Here is a 24,042-nt window from a genome sequence, read left to right as displayed (position 1 = left end):
TCAAGAGAAGCCGAGAAACGCGGTAATTGCCTCATTTCTTCTCGGAGACCGAGCTGCCAAATTCTGTAACCGATATTTACTGATTCCACAAAAAAGACGAAATAATCCGACTGCAAAGTGGAGACGAAGATGAATCCAGACGCTCCAATCTATAGCTATTGTATATAATAAAAGGGGCAGTATTATAGCAGTTATATTGTTGTACATAGGGGCAGTATTATAGCAGTTATATTCTTGTACATAGGAGCAGTATTATAGTAATTATATTCTTGTACATAGGGGCAGTATTATAGTAGTTATATTCTTGTACATAGGAACAGTATTATAGTAGTTATATTCTTGTACATAGGGGCAGTATTATAGTAGTTATATTCTTGTACATAGGAGCAGTATTATAGCAGTTATATTGTTGTACATAGGAGCAGTATTACAGTAATTATATTCTTGTACATAGGAGGCAGTATTATAGTAGTTATATTCTTGTACATAGGAGCAGTATTATAGTAGTTATATTCTTGTACATAGGGGTGGTATTATAGTAGTTACATTCTTGTACATGGGGGCAGTATTATAGTAGTTATATTCTTGTACATAGGGGCAGTATTATAGTAGTTATATTCTTGTACACAGGGGGCAGTATTATAGTAGTTATATTCTTGTATATAGGGGCAGTATTATAGTAGTTATATTCTTGTACATAGGGGCAGTATTATAGTAGTTATATTCTTGTACATAGGGGCAGTATTATAGTAGTTATATTTTTGTACATAGGGGCAGTATTATAGTAGTTATATTCTTGTACATAGGGGCAGTATTATAGTTATATTCTTGTACATAGGGGGCAGTATTATAGTAGTTGTATTTTTGTACATAGGGGCAGTATTATAGTAGTTATATTCTTGTATGTAGGGGCAGTATTATAGTAGTTATATTCTTGTACATAGGAGCAGTATTATAGTAGTTATATTCTTGTACATAGGGGCAGTATTATAGTAGTTATATTCTTGTACATAGGGGCAGTATTATAGTTATATTCTTGTACATAGGGGGCAGTATTATAGTAGTTGTATTTTTGTACATAGGGGCAGTATTATAGTAGTTATATTCTTATTCCAGTTTCCCATTGACTTGCAATAGATTCGTGATGAATACATGAATAGTCTGAAATATTTGAGATGCATAATCCGAACCCGAATATTTTAGTATTCGCCCATCACTAATTATTTCCTTTCCACTTCACAAATACTCGCTACTTAGTGTTGGTATAACATGAAATCGCAATAAAAACATTTAAGTTCATGGATGTAAAATGAAAAAAATGTGACAAAGTTCACAGGGTATGAATACTTTTTCAAGGCACTGCAGTGTATATTATTGTGTCGTCATTTCAGTTTCCAGTCTCTGTCCTTAGACAATAGTGACTGCGGCTCTTATGTAAAGTGTGCACGTTCGCATTGTTTAATATTTCAGCGCCTCTCCCGATCTTCTTGTCATCCCCCGGCTCAGCGTGGAGACATGGATGAGAGGAGCGGTGCAGACGGCACATCTGGGGATGAGCTGCAGACTCTCTCTGTTATCGCTGTTTCCCTGGATTCAGATTTTGCTATTCGATTGCGTTTACATTAGTTGAAACAGCTTAAAGGGGAACTCCACATTGAGGCTGATTTCTTTCTTTCTATGAATGATAGTGTAGCGGTGGCGTCCCTGCACCCATCGCTTTCCTCCCCGCCGGAACGTGCTTACTCACTGCTGCCTGGCATTCCTTCTCTCCTCAACGTGGGTGCCTACTGCTTCGCCCTCCACGGCCTGTCACGGCAGAGGATATTTAAGGCACACACCCACTAGGGGAGGTGCCTGATCAATGTGTTCAGTTAGTTAGTTAGTTGTTTTGTTTCCCTAGCCAGCTAGTTGTCAGGTCCCCTTGTCCATCCTGTCTTGTTGGTTCCTGGTTCCAGTCCGTTCTGTCCTGTTGGTTCCTGGTTCCAGTCCATTCTGTCTTGTTGGTTCCTGGTTCCAGTCCATTCTGTCTTGTTGGTTCCTGGTTCCAGTCCATCTTGCCCTGTTGGTTCCTGGTTCTAGTCCGTTCTGTCCTGTTGGTTCCTGGTTCCAGTCCATTCTGTCTTGTTGGTTCCTGGTTCCAGTCCATTCTGTCTTGTTGGTTCCTGGTTCCAGTCCATCTTGCCCTGTTGGTTCCTGGTTCTAGTCCGTTCTGTCCTGTTGGTTCCTGGTTCCAGTCCATCTTGCCCTGTTGGTTCCTGGTTCCAGTCCGTTCTGTCCTGTTGGTTCCTGGTTCCAGTCCGTTCTGTCCTGTTGGTTCCTGGTTCCAGTCCGTTCTGTCCTGTTGGTTCCTGGTTCCAGTCCGTTCTGTCCTGTTGGTTCCTGGTTCCAGTCCGTTCTGTCCTGTTGGTTCCTGGTTCCAGTCCGTTCTGTCCTGTTGGTTCCTGGTTCCAGTCCGTTCTGTCCTGTTGGTTCCTGGTTCCAGTCCGTTCTGTCCTGTTGGCTCCTGGTTCCAGTCCGTTCTGTCCTGTTGGTTCCTGGTTCCAGTCCGTTCTGTCCTGTTGGTTCCTGGTTCCAGTCCGTTCTGTCCTGTTGGTTCCTGGTTCCAGTCTGTTCACATACACTGTATCTTGCCTAGGGCATGCTCCATTAGGTAAAATGGAGACCTGTGGATTTTCTCAGTGGTCTGTGTATGGAGGTGTGCAGACCTCCATTGTTGCGCTCGTGCTAACAGAGTGGGCCATTACCTGAGTGGGCGCACCCCACCGCTGAACATGGACTGTTTAAATCCTGTTTGTTTCTTTATGCCAAAAAATGCTGTTTAAGTTTGTTATGTTTTTAGACTGGTTTATGAAGCCAAAATAAATCCGCTGAAAATTGTAATGAAAAGCGTTTCTGTGACCTCCACGACCAGCAGCAGAGAGGGCCGGATCGCCACAAAGCGCTAAAATGTACAGACTTTCCACAATTGATGAGTGAACTGCAAATATCTGGAAAACAAAAACCCCGTCCACAATGGCGAACACAAAAAAAACAATAACCAGCGACCAGATATAAAGAGACTTCAAAAGAGGTGCAAAATAAAGGAAAAAATTCACCAACACCAAAAACAAGACAAAAAAAGAGAAAACCCGAGACTGAATATTAATGAATATTACACCGCAAGCCAAACAGCGGATCTTTCTTTCTCTGCCTTGTTTACGCCTGGCCGCCATGTTGTTGGCTCTTCTGAGAGTTTGAAGAATTGAGGTGACAAGGAGTGACGTTATAGAGGGCAACAAAGCTGCAATTACAGCAGGGCTGGTGCTTAAAGGGACAAGCCTCCATGACAGCAAGACATTGATTCTAAACATGGCGCGCACAGGTCGGGGTCGTTACACATTTTACTTTGGCTACACATAATAGTTTAGTGCAGATTGTGTTATAGTGGAGGCCATTAATCAAAACTCCCTAGAAATATATGTCTGTTACCCATAGCAACCACAGAGCTCAGCTTTCATTTTATCATAGGAACTAATCAGTGCTCAGCTTTCATTTTATCATAGCAACCAATCAGAGCTCAGCTTTCATTTTATCATAGTAACGAATCAGTGCTCAGATTTCATTTTATCATAGCAACCAATCAGCACTCAGCTTTCATTTATCATAGTAACGAATCAGTGCTCAGCTTTCATTTTATCATAGCAACCAATCAGACCTCAGCTTTAATTTTATCATAGCAACCAGAGCTCAGCTTTCATTTTATCATAGGAACCACAGAGCTAGTCTTTCATTTTATAATGGCAACCAATTAGAGCTCAGCTTTCATTTTATCATAGCAACCAATCAGCACTCAGCTTTTATTTTATCATAGCAACTAATTAGTTCAGCTTTCATTTTATCATAGCAACCAATCACAGCTCAGCTTTCATTTTATCATAGGAACCAATTAGAGCTCAGCTTTTGTTTTAACATAGCAACTAATCAGACCTCAGCTTTCATTTTATCATAGCAACCAATCAGAGCTCAGCTTTCATTTTATCATAGCAACCAATCAGAGCTCAGCTTTCATTTTATCATAGCAACCAATCAAAGCTCAGCTTTCATTTTATCATAGCAACCAGTCAGAGCTCAGCTTTCATTTTATCATAGCAACCAATCAGAGCTCAGCTTTCATTTTATCATAGCAACCAATCAGAGCTCAGCCTTCATTTCTTACACTGCTATGGTAAAATGAAAAACTCAGTTCTAATTGGTTGTGCTGATAAAAATGCCAGCTGAGCTCTGATTGGTTGCTATAAGAAAATGAAAGCTGAGTTCTAAGTGGCTGCTATTGATAAATTAAAGCTGAGCTCTGATTTTTTTGCCCTGATAAAATGAAAGCTGAGTTCTAATTGGTTGTCATGGTGAAATAAAAGCTAATCTCTGGTTGCTATGGGAAAATAAAAGCTGTGCTGTATCTGGTTGCTATGGGCAAGACATACATTTTTCTGTAAGAATTTTGGAAAATAAGTCCCAAATATACATAAAATACAACTAAAAGCTTCAAAAACAAACAATGTGATGGTTCAGGCTGGACGGGCTATTGGTCAGGCACAATAACATCGGGTGACATAAAATCTATATATTGTGGTCTGCGGTGAATAACTGCGAGGGGACCAACATGGCCGCCATTACATCGTCAACATAGGGCATCATCCAGCTTTCCACTGTGGAAGCTGCACTGGTGGTCATTCTGCTCACCCAGCTTTCCCAGAGACAGATGTGACTAGGAAATGGTGGAAAAGGGCAATGCAATCATTTTCTAGTGGGGAATTATCGTAACACAATGCATAGTTCCAATAACGTGTACAAATAAAGCATGACCAAGGTTACATCACATCATCCCCAGAGCTGCAATCATAGTTCTGCCAGATGAATCTGCAGCAATGTGTAAGAGGAGCTAAGGGTTATAAAAAGACAGGGACTTTCTTCCAAAAATAGCGCCACATCTGTCAACAGGTTGTGCCTGGTATTGCAGCTACACATCGCTTCACTGCAAAACCAGCCGTGTATCCCTGCACAATCCCCGCACAGCAGTGACATGTGAGATTTCAGAGACTAGGATGCACGCAAACATGGCAACGGACGTCATCCACCTCGTCCATCCCCGGGGCCATAAATAATGTAGAATTCCCCCTTACCTCATCAAAGTGGGCCTCATCTTCACAGTTCTCCAGGACTCGGGTGAAAAATGAAAGACCTAGAAAGAAGGTGAGATTGTGCGTTACCCACAGATAATGGAGCAAATGATGAACTACAAGTCTCACAATGCAGAAATGGGAGGAGTCACAATGTCAGAATGAACCCGCATCACTCCCGTCACTAATACACCGATATAGCAGAGCGGGCCACAGCCCTGTATGGGGTACTGCTTTCACTGGCAACGAGGCTTGCAAATGTTGGGTTACCCTTTACACCCCCACAGGGAATAGCGTCTTTTTACAATCACTAAGAGCTTTTTGGTGAAAGTAACAAATAGGCTTTATTCACCAGGAACTGAAATAGATACGAAAAAGTTCACAGAAATCCCTAGTCTCGCTTGTATACATCTGTGAGCTCCCTCTAGTGGTGGCTGTATAAATCTGTATGCAGTGAGCTCCCTCTAGTGGTGGCTGTATAAATCTGAATGTAGTGAGCTCCCTCTAGTGATGGCTGTATAAATCTGTATGTAGTGAGCTCCCCCTAGTGATGGCTGTATAAATCTGTATGTAGTGAGCTTCCTCTAGTGATGGCTGTATAAATCTGTATATAGTGAGCTCCCCCTAGTGGTGGCTGTATAAATCTGTATGCAGTGAGCTCCCTCTAGTGGTGACTGTATAAATCTGTATGTAGTGAGCTCCCTCTAGTGGTGGCTGTATAAATCTGTATGTAGTGAGCTCCCTCTAGTGGTGGCTGTATAAATCTGTATGTAGTGAGCTCCCCTAGTGGTGGCTGTATAAATCTGTATGTAGTGAGCTCCCTATAGTGCTGGCTGTATAAATCTGTATGTAGTGAGCTCCCTCTAGTGGTGGCCGTATAAATCTGTATGTAGTGAGCTCCCTCTAGTGGTGCCTGTATAAATCTGTATGTAGTGAGCTCACTCTAGTGGTGACTGTATAAATCTGTATGTAGTGAGCTCCCTCTAGTGGTGGCTGTATAAATCTGAATGTAGTGAGCTCCCTCTAGTGATGGCTGTATAAATCTGTATGTAGTGAGCTCCCCCTAGTGATGGCTGTATAAATCTGTATGTAGTGAGCTTCCTCTAGTGATGGCTGTATAAATCTGTATATAGTGAGCTCCCCCTAGTGGTGGCTGTATAAATCTGTATGCAGTGAGCTCCCTCTAGTGGTGACTGTATAAATCTGTATGCAGTGAGCTCCCCCTAGTGGTGGCTGTATAAATCTGTATGTAGTGAGCTCCCTCTAGTGGTGGCTGTATAAATCTGTATATAGTGAGCTCCCTCTAGTGGTGGCTATATAAATCTGTATGTAGTGAGCTCCCTCTAGTGGTGGCTGTATAAATCTGTATGTAGTGATCTCCCTCTAGTGGTGGCTGTATAAATCTGTATGTAGTGAGCTCCCCTAGTGGTGGCTGTATAAATCTGTATGTAGTGAGCTCCCTATAGTGCTGGCTGTATAAATCTGTATGTAGTGAGCTGCCTCTAGTGGTGGCCGTATAAATCTGTATGTAGTGAGCTCCCTCTAGTGGTGCCTGTATAAATCTGTATGTAGTGAGCTTCCCTCTAGTGGTGGCTGTATAAATCTGTATGTAGTGAGCTTCCTCTAGTGGTGGCTGTATAAATCTGTATGTAGTGAGCTCCCTCTAGTGGTGACTGTATATATCTGTATGTAGTGAGCTCCCTCTAGTGGTGACTGTATAAATCTGTATGTAGTGAGCTTCCCTCTAGTGGTGGCTGTATAAATCTGTATGTAGTGAGCTTCCCTCTAGTGGTGGCTGTATAAATCTGTATGTAGTGAGCTTCCTCTAGTGGTGGCTGTATAAATCTGTATGTAGTGAGCTCCCTCTAGTGGTGACTGTATATATCTGTATGTAGTGAGCTCCGTCTAGTGGTGTCTGTATAAATCTGTATGTAGTGAGCTCCCTCTAGTGGTGACTGTATAAATCTATATGTACTGAGCTCCCTCTAGTGGTGGCTGTATAAATCTGTATGTAGTGAGCTCCCTCTAGTGGTGACTGTATAAATCTGTATGTAGTGAGCTCCCTCTAGTGGTGACTGTATAAATCTGTATGTAGTGAGCTCCCTCTAGTGGTGACTGTATATATCTGTATGTAGTGAGCTCCCTCTAGTGGTGACTGTATAAATCTGTATGTAGTGAGCTCCCTCTAGTGGTGACTGTAAAAATCTGTATGTAGTGAGCTCCCTCTAGTGGTGGCTGTATAAATCTGTATGTAGTGAGCTCCCTCTAGTGGTGGCTGTATAAATCTGTATGTAGTGAGCTCCCTCTAGTGGTGACTGTATATATCTGTATGTAGTGAGCTCCGTCTAGTGGTGTCTGTATAAATCTGTATGTAGTGAGCTCCCTCTAGTGGTGACTGTATAAATCTATATGTAGTGAGCTCCCTCTAGTGGTGGCTGTATAAATCTGTATGTAGTGAGCTCCCTCTAGTGGTGGCTGTATAAATCTGTATGTAGTGAGCTCCCTCTAGTGGTGACTGTATATATCTGTATGTAGTGAGCTCCGTCTAGTGGTGTCTGTATAAATCTGTATGTAGTGAGCTCCCTCTAGTGGTGACTGTATAAATCTATATGTAGTGAGCTCCCTCTAGTGGTGGCTGTATAAATCTGTATGTAGTGAGCTCCCTCTAGTGGTGACTGTATAAATCTGTATGTAGTGAGCTCCCTCTAGTGGTGACTGTATAAATCTGTATGTAGTGAGCTCCCTCTAGTGGTGACTGTATATATCTGTATGTAGTGAGCTCCCTCTAGTGGTGACTGTATAAATCTGTATGTAGTGAGCTCCCTCTAGTGGTGACTGTAAAAATCTGTATGTAGTGAGCTCCCTCTAGTGGTGGCTGTATAAATCTGTATGTAGTGAGCTCCCTCTAGTGGTGGCTGTATAAATCTGTATGTAGTGAACTCCCTCTAGTGGTGGCTGTATAAATCTGTGTGTAGTGAGCTCCCTCTAGTGGTGGATGTATAAATCTGTATGTAGTGAGCTCCCTCTAATGGTGGCTGTAAAAATCTGTATGTAGTGAGCTCCCTCTAGTGGTGGATGTATAAATCTGTATGTAGTGAGCTCCCTCTAGTGGTGGCTGTATAAATCTGTATGTAGTGATCTCCCTCTAGCGGTGGCTGTATCAATCTGCATGTAGTGAGCTCCCCTAGTGGTGGCTGTATAAATCTGTATGTAGAGAGCTCCCTCTAGTGGTGGCTGTATAAATCTGTATGTAGTGATCTCCCTCTAGCGGTGGCTGTATCAATCTGCATGTAGTGCGCTCCCCTAGTGGTGGCTGTATAAATCTGTATGTAGTGAGCTCCCTCTAGTGGTGGCTGTATAAATCTGTATACAGTGAGCTTCCTCTAGTGGTGGCTGTATAAATCTGTATGTAGTGAGCTCCCTCTAGTGGTGGCTATATAAATCTGTATGTAGTGAACTCCCTCTAGTGGTGGCTGTATAAATATGTATGTAGTGATCTCCCTCTAGCGGTGGCTGTATAAATCTGCATGTAGTGAGCTCCCCTAGTGGTGGCTGTATAAATCTGTATGTAGAGAGCTCCCTCTAGTGGTGCCTGTATAAATCTGTATGTAGTGAGCTCCCTCTAGTGGTGGCTGTATAAATCTGTATGTAGTGAGCTTCCTCTAGTGGTGGCTGTATAAATCTGTATGTAGTGATCTCCCTCTAGTGGTGACTGTATAATCTGTATGTAGTGAGCTCCCTCTAGTGGTGGCTGTATAAATCTGTATGTAGTGAGCTCCCTCTAGTTGTGGATGTATAATTCTGTATGTAGTGAGCTCCTCCTAGTGGTGACTGTATAAATCTGTATGTAGTGAGCTCCCTCTAGTGGAGACTGTATAAATCTGTATTTAGTGAGCTCCCTCTAGTGGTGACTGTATAAATCTGTATGTAGTGAGCTCCCTCTAGTGGTGACTGTATAAATCTGTATGTAGTGAGCTCCCTCTAGTGGTGGATGTATAAATCTGTATGTAGTGAGCTTCCTCTAGTGGTGGCTGTATAAATCTGTATGTAGTGAGCTCCCTCTAGTGGTGGCTGTATAAATCTGTATGTAGTGAGCTCCCTCTAGTGGTGACTGTATAAATCTGTATGTAGTGAGCTCCCTCTAGTGGTGGATGTATAAATCTGTATGTAGTGAGCTCCCTCTAGTGGTGGCTGTATAAATCTGTATGTAGTGAGCTCCCTCTAGTGGTGGCTGTATAAATCTGTATGTAGTGAGCTCCCTCTAGTGGTGCCTGTATAAATCTGTATGTAGTGAGCTCCCTCTAGTGGTGGCTGTATAAATCTGTATGTAGTGAGCTCCCTCTAGTGGTGGCTGTATAAATCTGTATGTAGTGAGCTCCCTCTAGTGGTGGCTGTATAAATCTGTATATAGTGAGCTCCCTCTAGTGGTGGATGTATAAATCTGTATGTAGTGAGCTCCCTCTAGTGGTGGCTGTATAAATCTGTATGTAGTGAGCTCCCTCTAGTGGTGGCTGTATAAATCTGTATGTAGTGAGCTCCCTCTAGTGGTGACTGTATAAATCTGTATGTAGTGAGCTCCCTCTAGTGGTGGATGTATAAATCTGTATGTAGTGAGCTCCCTCTAGTGGTGGCTGTATAAATCTGTATGTAGTGAGCTCCCTCTAGTGGTGGCTGTGTAAATCTGTATGTAGTGAGCTCCCTCTAGTGGTGCCTGTATAAATCTGTATGTAGTGAGCTCCCTCTAGTGGTGGCTGTATAAATCTGTATGTAGTGAGCTCCCTCTAGTGGTGGCTGTATAAATCTGTATGTAGTGAGCTCCCTCTAGTGGTGGCTGTATAATTCTGTATGTAGTGAGCTCCCTCTAGTGGTGGCTGTATAAATCTGTATGTAGTGAGCTCCCTCTAGTGGTGACTGTATAAATCTGTATGTAGTGAGCTCCCTCTAGTGGTGGCTGTATAAATCTGTATGTAGTGAGCTCCCTCTAGTGGTGGCTGTATAAATCTGTATGTAGTGAGCTCCCTCTAGTGGTGGCTGTATAAATCTGTATGTAGTGAGCTCCCTCTAGTGGTGCCTGTATAAATCTGTATGTAGTGAGCTCCATCTAGTGTTGGGTGTATAAATCTGTATGTAGTGAGCTCCCTCTAGTGGTGGCTGTATAAATCTGTATGTAGTGAGCTCCCTCTAGTGGTGGCTGTATAAATCTGTATGTAGTGAGCTCCCTCTAGTGATGGCTGTATAAATCTGTATGTAGTGAGCTCCCTCTAGTGGTGGCTGTATAAATCTGTATACAGTGAGCTTCCTCTAGTGGTGGCTGTATAAATCTGTATACAGTGAGCTTCCTCTAGTGGTGGCTGTATAAATCTGTATACAGTGAGCTTCCTCTAGTGGTGGCAGTATAAATCTGTATGTAATGAGCTCCCTCTAGTGGTGGCTGTATAAATCTGTATGTAGTGAACTCCCTCTAGTGGTGGCTCTATAAATCTGTATGTAGTGATCTCCCTCTAGCGGTGGCTGTATCAATCTGCATGTAGTGAGCTCCCCTAGTGGTGGCTGTATAAATCTGTATGTAGAGAGCTCCCTCTAGTGGTGCCTGTATAAATCTGTATGTAGTGAGCTCCCTCTAGTGGTGGCTGTATAAATCTGTATGTAGTGAGCTCCCTCTAGTGGTGGCTATATAAATATGTATGTAGTGAACTCCCTCTAGTGGTGGCTGTATAAATCTGTATGTAGTGATCTCCCTCTAGCGGTGGCTGTATAAATCTGCATGTAGTGAGCTCCCCTAGTGGTGGCTGTATAAATCTGTATGTAGAGAGCTCCCTCTAGTGGTGCCTGTATAAATCTGTATGTAGTGAGCTCCCTCTAGTGGTGGCTGTATAAATCTGTATGTAGTGAGCTTCCTCTAGTGGTGGCTGTATAAATCTGTATGTAGTGATCTCCCTCTAGTGGTGACTGTATAATCTGTATGTAGTGAGCTCCCTCTAGTGGTGGCTGTATAATTCTGTATGTAGTGAACTCCCTCTAGTAGTGACTGTATATATCTGTATGTAGTGAGCTCCCTCTAGTGGTGACTGTATAAATCTGTATGTAGTGAGCTCCTCTAGCGGTGGCTGTATAAATCTGTATGTAGTGAGCTCCCTCTAGTGATGGCTGTAAAAATCTGTATGTAGTGAGCTCCCTCTAGTGGTGACTGTATAGATCTGTATGTAGTGAGCTCCCTCTAGTGGTGGCTGTATAGATGTGTATGTAGTGAGCTCCCTCTAGTGGTGGCTGTATAGATGTGTATGTAGTGAGCTCCCTCTAGTGGTGGCTGTATAGATCTGTATGTAGTGAGCTCCCTCTAGTGGTGGCTGGATAGATCTGTATGTAGTGAGCTCCCTCTAGTGGTGGCTGTATAAATCTGTATGTAGTGAGCTCCCTCTAGTGGTGGCTGTATAGATCTGTATGTAGTGAGCTCCCTCTAGTGGTGGCTGTATAGATGTGTATGTAGTGAGCTCCCTCTAGTGGTGGCTGTATAGATGTGTATGTAGTGAGCTCCCCCTAGTGGTGGCTGTATAAATCTGTATGTAGTGACCTCCCTCTAGTGGTGGCTGTATAAATCTGTATGTAGAGAGCTCCCTCTAGTGGTGCCTGTATAAATCTGTATGTAGTGAGCTCCCTCTAGTGGTGACTGTATAAATCTGTATGTAGTGATCTCCCTCTAGTGGTGGCTATATAAATATGTATGTAGTGAACTCCCTCTAGTGGTGGCTGTATAAATCTGTATGTAGTGATCTCCCTCTAGCGGTGGCTGTATAAATCTGCATGTAGTGAGCTCCCCTAGTGGTGGCTGTATAAATCTGTATGTAGAGAGCTCCCTCTAGTGGTGCCTGTATAAATCTGTATGTAGTGAGCTCCCTCTAGTGGTGGCTGTATAAATCTGTATGTAGTGAGCTTCCTCTAGTGGTGGCTGTATAAATCTGTATGTAGTGATCTCCCTCTAGTGGTGACTGTATAATCTGTATGTAGTGAGCTCCCTCTAGTGGTGGCTGTATAATTCTGTATGTAGTGAACTCCCTCTAGTAGTGACTGTATATATCTGTATGTAGTGAGCTCCCTCTAGTGGTGACTGTATAAATCTGTATGTAATGAGCTCCTCTAGCGGTGGCTGTATAAATCTGTATGTAGTGAGCTCCCTCTAGTGATGGCTGTATATATCTGTATGTAGTGAGATCCCTCTAGTGGTGACTGTATAGATCTGTATGTAGTGAGCTCCCTCTAGTGGTGACTGTATAGATCTGTATGTAGTGAGCTCCCTCTAGTGGTGGCTGTATAGATGTGTATGTAGTGAGCTCCCTCTAGTGGTGGCTGTATAGATGTGTATGTAGTGAGCTCCCTCTAGTGGTGGCTGTATAGATCTGTATGTAGTGAGCTCCCTCTAGTGGTGGCTGGATAGATCTGTATGTAGTGAGCTCCCTCTAGTGGTGGCTGTATAAATCTGTATGTAGTGAGCTCCCTCTAGTGGTGGCTGTATAGATCTGTATGTAGTGAGCTCCCTCTAGTGGTGGCTGTATAGATGTGTATGTAGTGAGCTCCCTCTAGTGGTGGCTGTATAGATGTGTATGTAGTGAGCTCCCTCTAGTGGTGGCTGTATAAATCTGTATGTAGTGAGCTCCTTCTAGTGGTGGCTGTATAGATCTGTATGTAGTGAGCTCCCTCTAGTGGTGGCTGTATAAATCTGTATCAAACTAGAAAAATCCATGGGAAACAAATTTTGAACAGAATGAGAGCTTGGTGAAGACACCAGAGGCTCACAGCAGCTCAAAACACATTGCAAAAACAGGAGAACCTGAGCAAATTGCTGAAAAACAGTTTGAAGTTTTTATTGCACAAAAATATCAAAAATACAAGTATAGTACAATTAATCTCATAAATAGTCATACAAATGGAGGACAGATGGAAGGCAATAAATAAGCAAGAGCAGTGGCCTGGTACGGACACCAGGAAAAAGTGTACCAAAAGTGAACTTGTAAAGCCCTAAATCACTGGCTTGCAAGCATAGCAGATAAATTTCCCCCAAATCACTGGCATGTAAGGACTATGGAGCTATTGTGAGGGAATATATCCGAATGCATAGCCCTGAATCACTGGCACGTAAGCACAGTAGGGCTAGTAAAAAAGGGGGGGGGGGGGAAAGAGCTGGTGGGAGCATCAGACTTGGAAAAAGCTGGGCAATGATGACCCCGAGAGGGAGCAGACTTGACCCCAGTCCACATTGGCCAGATGTGGGCAATGGGGAAAGAGAGAATCCCACTCAAGGGTAAAAATCCCCAGTAGATGTGCAGTATTGTTGGAATAAGTCAAAAAAAAAATCCCAAGCAATGATGCATGTCCCAGTGGATATATAGTAATATCAGGGTAAGTAAAAGATGTTTTCCCAAATAGGAATACACGACCTGACTCGCTGTCCAAGAGGACTTACCCCCTGTTAGTAGCTGCTACAATTTGTGCACGCTTGGGCAGCCCCATGAAAAGACATCATTTCAAAGTGAATATGGGTGCCCAGCAAACCGCGAAGATATGATTTACATAGCAGCAGAACTAAGGTTGCTAGAGGGGTAACCAGTGCCCGAAAGCACTATATTGCAGATAAACCCCCCCTATGGAGAGTATGGGGGAAAGAGGGGAACCAAATAGCGGTTCGACCTAGGGGAAGGAACACAAATTACCTGGGTGCGGTGGTGGAAAAGGCCCGACGTACGTTTCGCGGCTTACAAGCGCGTCGCTTGCCGCTTCGTCATGGGGAAGGTGAAGAGTGGTCCCCATGACGAAGCGGCAAGCGACGCGCTTGTAAGCCGCGAAACGTACGTCGGGCCTTTTCCACCACCGCACCCAGGTAATTTGTGTTCCTTCCCCTAGGTCGAACCGCTATTTGGTTCCCCTCTTTCCCCCATACTCTCCATAGGGGGGGTTTATCTGCAATATAGTGCTTTCGGGCACTGGTTACCCCTCTAGCAACCTTAGTTCTGCTGCTATGTAAATCATATCTTCGCGGTTTGCTGGGCACCCATATTCACTTTGAAATGATGTCTTTTCATGGGGCTGCCCAAGCGTGCACAAATTGTAGCAGCTACTAACAGGGGGTAAGTCCTCTTGGACAGCGAGTCAGGTCGTGTATTCCTATTTGGGAAAACATCTTTTACTTACCCTGATATTACTATATATCCACTGGGACATGCATCATTGCTTGGGATTTTTTTTTTTGACTTATTCCAACAATACTGCACATCTACTGGGGATTTTTACCCTTGAGTGGGATTCTCTCTTTCCCCATTGCCCACATCTGGCCAATGTGGACTGGGGTCAAGTCTGCTCCCTCTCGGGGTCATCATTGCCCAGCTTTTTCCAAGTCTGATGCTCCCACCAGCTCTTTCCCCCCCCCCCCTTTTTTACTAGCCCTACTGTGCTTACGTGCCAGTGATTCAGGGCTATGCATTCGGATATATTCCCTCACAATAGCTCCATAGTCCTTACATGCCAGTGATTTGGGGGAAATTTATCTGCTATGCTTGCAAGCCAGTGATTTAGGGCTTTACAAGTTCACTTTTGGTACACTTTTTCCTGGTGTCCGTACCAGGCCACTGCTCTTGCTTATTTATTGCCTTCCATCTGTCCTCCATTTGTATGACTATTTATGAGATTAATTGTACTATACTTGTATTTTTGATATTTTTGTGCAATAAAAACTTCAAACTGTTTTTCAGCAATTTGCTCAGGTTCTCCTGTTTTTGTATAAATCTGTATGTAGTGAGCTCCCTCTAGTGGTGGCTGTATAGATCTGTATGTAGTGAGCTCCCTCTAGTGGTGGCTGTATAGATGTGTATGTAGTGAGCTCCCTCTAGTGGTGGCTGTATAGATGTGTATGTAGTGAGCTCCCTCTAGTGGTGGCTGTATAAATCTGTATGTAGTGAGCTCCCTCTAGTGGTGGCTGGATAGATCTGTATGTAGTGAGCTCCCTCTAGTGGTGGCTGTATAAATCTGTATGTAGTGAGCTCCCTCTAGTGATGGCTGTATAGATCTGTATGTAGTGAGCTCCCTCTAGTGGTGGCTGGATAGATGTGTATGTAGTGAGCTCCCTCTAGTGGTGGCTGTATAGATCTGTATGTAGTGAGCTCCCTCTAGTGGTGGCTGGATAGATCTGTATGTAGTGAGCTCCCTCTAGTGGTGGCTGTATAAATCTGTATGTAGTGAGCTCCCTCTAGTGGTGGCTGTATAAATCTGTATGTAGTGAGTTCCCTCTAGTGGTGGCTGTATAATCTGTATGCAGTGAGCTTCCTCTAGTGCTGGCTGTATAAATCTGTATGTAGTGAGCTCCCTCTAGTGATGGCTGTATAAATCTGTATGTAGTGAGCTCCCTCTAGTGGTGGCTGTATAGATCTGTATGTAGTGAGCTCCCTCTAGTGGTGACTGGATAGATCTGTATGTAGTGAGCTCCCTCTAGTGGTGGCTGTATAAATCTGTATGTAGTGAGCACCCTCTAGTGGTGACTGTATAAATCTGTATGTAGTGAGCTCCCTCTAGTGGTGGCTGTATAAATCTGTATGTAGTGAGCTCCCTCTAGTGGTGGCTGTATAAATCTGTATGTAGTGAGCTCCCTCTAGTGGTGGCTGTATAGATCTGTATGTAGTGAGCTCCCTCTAGTGGTGGCTGTATAGATCTGTATGTAGTGAGCTCCCTCTAGTGGTGACTGTATAAATCTGTATGTAGTGAGCTCCCCCTAGTGGTGGATGTATAAATCTGTATGTAGTGAGCTCCCTCTAGTGGTGGCTGTATAGATCTGTATGTAGTGAGCTCCCTCTACTGGTGGCTGGATAGATCTGTATGTAGTGAGCTCCCTCTAGTGGTGGCTGTATAAATCTGTATGTAGTGAGCTCCCTCTAGTGGTGGCTGTATAGATCTGTATGTAGTGAGCTCCCTCTAGTGGTGGCTGTATAGATGTGTATGTAGTGAGCTCCCTCTAGTGGTGGCTGTATAGATGTGTATGTAGTGAGCTCCCTCTAGTGGTGGCTGTATAGATCTGTATGTAGTGAGCTCCCTCTAGTGGTGGCTGGATAGATCTGTATGTAGTGAGCTCCCTCTAGTGGTGGCTGTATAAATCTGTATGTAGTGAGCTCCCTCTAGTGGTGGCTGTATAGATCTGTATGTAGTGAGCTCCCTCTAGTGGTGGCTGTATAGATGTGTATGTAGTGAGCTCCCTCTAGTGGTGGCTGTATAGATGTGTATGTAGTGAGCTCCCTCTAGTGGTGGCTGTATAAATCTGTATGTAGTGAGCTCCTTCTAGTGGTGGCTGTATAGATCTGTATGTAGTGAGCTCCCTCTAGTGGTGGCTGGATAGATCTGTATGTAGTGAGCTCCCTCTAGTGGTGACTGGATAGATCTGTATGTAGTGAGCTCCCTCTAGTGGTGACTGGATAGATCTGTATGTAGTGAGCTCCCTCTAGTGGTGGCTGTATAAATCTGTATGTAGTGAGCTCCCTCTAGTGGTGGCTGTATAAATCTGTATGTAGTGAGCTCCTCCTAGTAGTGACTGTATAAATCTGTATGTAGTGAGCTCCCTCTAGTGGTGGCTGTATAGATGTGTATGTAGTGAGCTTCCTCTAGTGGTGGCTGTATAGATGTGTATGTAGTGAGCTCCCTCTAGTGGTGGCTGTATAGATGTGTATGTAGTGAGCTCCCTCTAGTGGTGGCTGTATAAATCTGTATGTAGTGAGCTCCCTCTAGTGGTGGCTGGATAGATCTGTATGTAGTGAGCTCCCTCTAGTGGTGGCTGTATAAATCTGTATGTAGTGAGCTCCCTCTAGTGATGGCTGTATAGATCTGTATGTAGTGAGCTCCCTCTAGTGGTGGCTGGATAGATGTGTATGTAGTGAGCTCCCTCTAGTGGTGGCTGTATAGATCTGTATGTAGTGAGCTCCCTCTAGTGGTGGCTGGATAGATCTGTATGTAGTGAGCTCCCTCTAGTGGTGGCTGTATAAATCTGTATGTAGTGAGCTCCCTCTAGTGGTGGCTGTATAAATCTGTATGTAGTGAGTTCCCTCTAGTGGTGGCTGTATAATCTGTATGCAGTGAGCTTCCTCTAGTGGTGGCTGGATAGATGTGTATGTAGTGAGCTCCCTCTAGTGGTAGCTGTATAAATCTGTATGTAGTGAGCTCCCTCTAGTGATGGCTGTATAAATCTGTATGTAGTGAGCTCCCTCTAGTGGTGGCTGTATAGATCTGTATGTAGTGAGCTCCCTCTAGTGGTGACTGGATAGATCTGTATGTAGTGAGCTCCCTCTAGTGGTGACTGGATAGATCTGTATGTAGTGAGCTCCCTCTAGTGGTGGCTGTATAAATCTGTATGTAGTGAGCTCCCTCTAGTGGTGGCTGTATAAATCTGTATGTAGTGAGCTCCTCCTAGTAGTGACTGTATAAATCTGTATGTAGTGAGCTCCTTCTAGTGGTGGCTGTATAGATCTGTATGTAGTGAGCTCCCTCTAGTGGTGGCTGGATAGATCTGTATGTAGTGAGCTCCCTCTAGTGGTGGCTGTATAATTCTGTATGTAGTGAGCTCCCTCTAGTGGTGGCTGTATAGATCTGTATGTAGTGAGCTCCCTCTAGTGGTGGCTGTATAGATGTGTATGTAGTGAGCTCCCTCTAGTGGTGGCTGTATAGATGTGTATGTAGTGAGCTCCCTCTAGTGGTGGCTGTATAAATCTGTATGTAGTGAGCTCCCTCTAGTGGTGGCTGGATAGATCTGTATGTAGTGAGCTCCCTCTAGTGGTGGCTGTATAAATCTGTATGTAGTGAGCACCCTCTAGTGGTGACTGTATAAATCTGTATGTAGTGAGCTCCCTCTAGTGGTGGCTGTATAAATCTGTATGTAGTGAGCTCCCTCTAGTGGTGGCTGTATAAATCTGTATGTAGTGAGCTCCCTCTAGTGGTGGCTGTATAGATCTGTATGTAGTGAGCTCCCTCTAGTGGTGGCTGTATAGATCTGTATGTAGTGAGCTCCCTCTAGTGGTGACTGTATAAATCTGTATGTAGTGAGCTCCCCCTAGTGGTGGATGTATAAATCTGTATGTAGTGAGCTCCCTCTAGTGGTGGCTGTATAGATCTGTATGTAGTGAGCTCCCTCTACTGGTGGCTGGATAGATCTGTATGTAGTGAGCTCCCTCTAGTGGTGGCTGTATAAATCTGTATGTAGTGAGCTCCCTCTAGTGGTGGCTGTATAGATCTGTATGTAGTGAGCTCCCTCTAGTGGTGGCTGTATAGATGTGTATGTAGTGAGCTCCCTCTAGTGGTGGCTGTATAGATGTGTATGTAGTGAGCTCCCTCTAGTGGTGGCTGTATAGATCTGTATGTAGTGAGCTCCCTCTAGTGGTGGCTGGATAGATCTGTATGTAGTGAGCTCCCTCTAGTGGTGGCTGTATAAATCTGTATGTAGTGAGCTCCCTCTAGTGGTGGCTGTATAGATCTGTATGTAGTGAGCTCCCTCTAGTGGTGGCTGTATAGATGTGTATGTAGTGAGCTCCCTCTAGTGGTGGCTGTATAGATGTGTATGTAGTGAGCTCCCTCTAGTGGTGGCTGTATAAATCTGTATGTAGTGAGCTCCTTCTAGTGGTGGCTGTATAGATCTGTATGTAGTGAGCTCCCTCTAGTGGTGGCTGGATAGATCTGTATGTAGTGAGCTCCCTCTAGTGGTGACTGGATAGATCTGTATGTAGTGAGCTCCCTCTAGTGGTGACTGGATAGATCTGTATGTAGTGAGCTCCCTCTAGTGGTGGCTGTATAAATCTGTATGTAGTGAGCTCCCTCTAGTGGTGGCTGTATAAATCTGTATGTAGTGAGCTCCTCCTAGTAGTGACTGTATAAATCTGTATGTAGTGAGCTCCCTCTAGTGGTGGCTGTATAGATGTGTATGTAGTGAGCTTCCTCTAGTGGTGGCTGTATAGATGTGTATGTAGTGAGCTCCCTCTAGTGGTGGCTGTATAGATGTGTATGTAGTGAGCTCCCTCTAGTGGTGGCTGTATAAATCTGTATGTAGTGAGCTCCCTCTAGTGGTGGCTGGATAGATCTGTATGTAGTGAGCTCCCTCTAGTGGTGGCTGTATAAATCTGTATGTAGTGAGCTCCCTCTAGTGATGGCTGTATAGATCTGTATGTAGTGAGCTCCCTCTAGTGGTGGCTGGATAGATGTGTATGTAGTGAGCTCCCTCTAGTGGTGGCTGTATAGATCTGTATGTAGTGAGCTCCCTCTAGTGGTGGCTGGATAGATCTGTATGTAGTGAGCTCCCTCTAGTGGTGGCTGTATAAATCTGTATGTAGTGAGCTCCCTCTAGTGGTGGCTGTATAAATCTGTATGTAGTGAGTTCCCTCTAGTGGTGGCTGTATAATCTGTATGCAGTGAGCTTCCTCTAGTGGTGGCTGGATAGATGTGTATGTAGTGAGCTCCCTCTAGTGGTAGCTGTATAAATCTGTATGTAGTGAGCTCCCTCTAGTGATGGCTGTATAAATCTGTATGTAGTGAGCTCCCTCTAGTGGTGGCTGTATAGATCTGTATGTAGTGAGCTCCCTCTAGTGGTGACTGGATAGATCTGTATGTAGTGAGCTCCCTCTAGTGGTGACTGGATAGATCTGTATGTAGTGAGCTCCCTCTAGTGGTGGCTGTATAAATCTGTATGTAGTGAGCTCCCTCTAGTGGTGGCTGTATAAATCTGTATGTAGTGAGCTCCTCCTAGTAGTGACTGTATAAATCTGTATGTAGTGAGCTCCTTCTAGTGGTGGCTGTATAGATCTGTATGTAGTGAGCTCCCTCTAGTGGTGGCTGGATAGATCTGTATGTAGTGAGCTCCCTCTAGTGGTGGCTGTATAATTCTGTATGTAGTGAGCTCCCTCTAGTGGTGGCTGTATAGATCTGTATGTAGTGAGCTCCCTCTAGTGGTGGCTGTATAGATGTGTATGTAGTGAGCTCCCTCTAGTGGTGGCTGTATAGATGTGTATGTAGTGAGCTCCCTCTAGTGGTGGCTGTATAAATCTGTATGTAGTGAGCTCCCTCTAGTGGTGGCTGGATAGATCTGTATGTAGTGAGCTCCCTCTAGTGGTGGCTGTATAAATCTGTATGTAGTGAGCTCCCTCTAGTGATGGCTGTATAGATCTGTATGTAGTGAGCTCCCTCTAGTGGTGGCTGGATAGATGTGTATGTAGTGAGCTCCCTCTAGTGGTGGCTGTATAGATCTGTATGTAGTGAGCTCCCTCTAGTGGTGGCTGGATAGATCTGTATGTAGTGAGCTCCCTCTAGTGGTGGCTGTATAAATCTGTATGTAGTGAGCTCCCTCTAGTGGTGGCTGTATAAATCTGTATGTAGTGAGTTCCCTCTAGTGGTGGCTGTATAATCTGTATGCAGTGAGCTTCCTCTAGTGCTGGCTGTATAAATCTGTATGTAGTGAGCTCCCTCTAGTGATGGCTGTATAAATCTGTATGTAGTGAGCTCCCTCTAGTGGTGGCTGTATAGATCTGTATGTAGTGAGCTCCCTCTAGTGGTGACTGGATAGATCTGTATGTAGTGAGCTCCCTCTAGTGGTGACTGGATAGATCTGTATGTAGTGAGCTCCCTCTAGTGGTGGCTGTATAAATCTGTATGTAGTGAGCTCCCTCTAGTGGTGGCTGTATAAATCTGTATGTAGTGAGCTCCTCCTAGTAGTGACTGTATAAATCTGTATGTAGTGAGCTCCCTCTAGTGGTGGCTGTATAGATGTGTATGTAGTGAGCTTCCTCTAGTGGTGGCTGTATAGATGTGTATGTAGTGAGCTCCCTCTAGTGGTGGCTGTATAGATGTGTATGTAGTGAGCTCCCTCTAGTGGTGGCTGTATAGATGTGTATGTAGTGAGCTCCCTCTAGTGGTGGCTGTATAGATGTGTATGTAGTGAGCTCCCTCTAGTGGTGGCTGTATAGATCTGTATGAAGTGAGCTCCCTCTAGTGGTGGCTGTATAGATGTGTATGTAGTGAGCACCCTCTAGTGGTGGCTGTATAGATGTGTATGTAGTGAGCTCCCTCTAGTTGTGGCTGTATAAATATGTATGTAGTGAGCTCCCTCTAGTGGTGGCTGTATAGATGTGTATGTAGTGAGCTCCCTCTAGTGGTGGCTGTATAAATCTGTATGTAGTGAGCTCCCTCTAGTGGTGGCTGTATAGATGTGTATGTAGTGAGCTCCCTCTAGTGGTGGCTGTATAAATCTGTATGTAGTGAGCTCCCTCTAGTGGTGGCTGTATAGATGTGTATGTAGTGAGCTCCCTCTAGTGGTGGCTGTATAGATGTGTATGTAGTGAGCTCCCTCTAGTGGTGGCTGTATAAATATGTATGTAGTGAGCTCCCTCTAGTGGTGGCTGTATAGATGTGTATGTAGTGAGCTCCCTCTAGTGGTGGCTGTATAAATCTGTATGTAGTGAGCTCCCTCTAGTGGTGGCTGTATAGATGTGTATGTAGTGAGCTCCCTCTAGTGGTGGCTGTATAGATGTGTATGTAGTGAGCTCCCTCTAGTGGTGGCTGTATAGATGTGTATGTAGTGAGCTCCCTCTAGTGGTGGCTGTATAGATGTGTATGTAGTGAGCTCCCTCTAGTGGTGGCTGTATAGCTGTGTATGTAGTGAGCTCCCTCTAGTGGTGACTGTATAATCTGTATGTAGTGAGCTCCCTCTAGTGGTGGCTGTATAAATCTGTATGTAGTGAGCTCCCTCTAGTGGTGGCTGTATAGATGTGTATGTAGTGAGCTCCCTCTAGTGGTGGCTGTATAAATCTGTATGTAGTGAGCTCCCTCTAGTGGTGGCTGGATAGATCTGTATGTAGTGAGCTCCCTCTAGTGGTGGCTGTATAAATCTGTATGTAGTGAGCTCCCTCTAGTGATGGCTGTATAGATCTGTATGTAGTGAGCTCCCTCTAGTGGTGGCTGGATAGATGTGTATGTAGTGAGCTCCCTCTAGTGGTGGCTGTATAGATCTGTATGTAGTGAGCTCCCTCTAGTGGTGGCTGGATAGATCTGTATGTAGTGAGCTCCCTCTAGTGGTGGCTGTATAAATCTGTATGTAGTGAGCTCCCTCTAGTGGTGGCTGTATAAATCTGTATGTAGTGAGTTCCCTCTAGTGGTGGCTGTATAATCTGTATGCAGTGAGCTTCCTCTAGTGGTGGCTGGATAGATGTGTATGTAGTGAGCTCCCTCTAGTGGTAGCTGTATAAATCTGTATGTAGTGAGCTCCCTCTAGTGATGGCTGTATAAATCTGTATGTAGTGAGCTCCCTCTAGTGGTGGCTGTATAGATCTGTATGTAGTGAGCTCCCTCTAGTGGTGACTGGATAGATCTGTATGTAGTGAGCTCCCTCTAGTGGTGACTGGATAGATCTGTATGTAGTGAGCTCCCTCTAGTGGTGGCTGTATAAATCTGTATGTAGTGAGCTCCCTCTAGTGGTGGCTGTATAAATCTGTATGTAGTGAGCTCCTCCTAGTAGTGACTGTATAAATCTGTATGTAGTGAGCTCCTTCTAGTGGTGGCTGTATAGATCTGTATGTAGTGAGCTCCCTCTAGTGGTGGCTGGATAGATCTGTATGTAGTGAGCTCCCTCTAGTGGTGGCTGTATAATTCTGTATGTAGTGAGCTCCCTCTAGTGGTGGCTGTATAGATCTGTATGTAGTGAGCTCCCTCTAGTGGTGGCTGTATAGATGTGTATGTAGTGAGCTCCCTCTAGTGGTGGCTGTATAGATGTGTATGTAGTGAGCTCCCTCTAGTGGTGACTGTATAAATCTATATGTACTGAGCTCCCTCTAGTGGTGGCTGTATAAATCTGTATGTAGTGAGCTCCCTCTAGTGGTGACTGTATAAATCTGTATGTAGTGAGCTCCCTCTAGTGGTGACTGTATAAATCTGTATGTAGTGAGCTCCCTCTAGTGGTGACTGTATATATCTGTATGTAGTGAGCTCCCTCTAGTGGTGACTGTATAAATCTGTATGTAGTGAGCTCCCTCTAGTGGTGACTGTAAAAATCTGTATGTAGTGAGCTCCCTCTAGTGGTGGCTGTATAAATCTGTATGTAGTGAGCTCCCTCTAGTGGTGGCTGTATAAATCTGTATGTAGTGAGCTCCCTCTAGTGGTGACTGTATATATCTGTATGTAGTGAGCTCCGTCTAGTGGTGTCTGTATAAATCTGTATGTAGTGAGCTCCCTCTAGTGGTGACTGTATAAATCTATATGTAGTGAGCTCCCTCTAGTGGTGGCTGTATAAATCTGTATGTAGTGAGCTCCCTCTAGTGGTGGCTGTATAAATCTGTATGTAGTGAGCTCCCTCTAGTGGTGACTGTATATATCTGTATGTAGTGAGCTCCGTCTAGTGGTGTCTGTATAAATCTGTATGTAGTGAGCTCCCTCTAGTGGTGACTGTATAAATCTATATGTAGTGAGCTCCCTCTAGTGGTGGCTGTATAAATCTGTATGTAGTGAGCTCCCTCTAGTGGTGACTGTATAAATCTGTATGTAGTGAGCTCCCTCTAGTGGTGACTGTATAAATCTGTATGTAGTGAGCTCCCTCTAGTGGTGACTGTATATATCTGTATGTAGTGAGCTCCCTCTAGTGGTGACTGTATAAATCTGTATGTAGTGAGCTCCCTCTAGTGGTGACTGTAAAAATCTGTATGTAGTGAGCTCCCTCTAGTGGTGGCTGTATAAATCTGTATGTAGTGAGCTCCCTCTAGTGGTGGCTGTATAAATCTGTATGTAGTGAACTCCCTCTAGTGGTGGCTGTATAAATCTGTGTGTAGTGAGCTCCCTCTAGTGGTGGATGTATAAATCTGTATGTAGTGAGCTCCCTCTAATGGTGGCTGTAAAA

At 44.3% G+C, this 24,042-nt stretch overlaps 1 protein-coding gene across 1 annotated transcript in view; it reads right to left on the bottom strand.

The window, feature by feature from the left end:
* OTOF (otoferlin) overlaps positions 1-24,042 on the bottom strand; it is a 410,132-nt gene that overhangs the window by 308,093 nt on the left and 77,997 nt on the right. The window contains exon 2 of the mRNA XM_075341675.1: positions 5,160-5,218. Coding sequence (XP_075197790.1) covers positions 5,160-5,218 — 59 coding nt within the window. The remainder of the gene's footprint in view (positions 1-5,159; positions 5,219-24,042) is intronic.

This window comes from Anomaloglossus baeobatrachus, chromosome 3 (assembly GCF_048569485.1).
Source record: "Anomaloglossus baeobatrachus isolate aAnoBae1 chromosome 3, aAnoBae1.hap1, whole genome shotgun sequence".
Taxonomy (NCBI): Eukaryota; Metazoa; Chordata; class Amphibia; order Anura; family Aromobatidae; genus Anomaloglossus; species Anomaloglossus baeobatrachus.
This window is presented reverse-complemented; position numbering and strand designations above follow the sequence as displayed.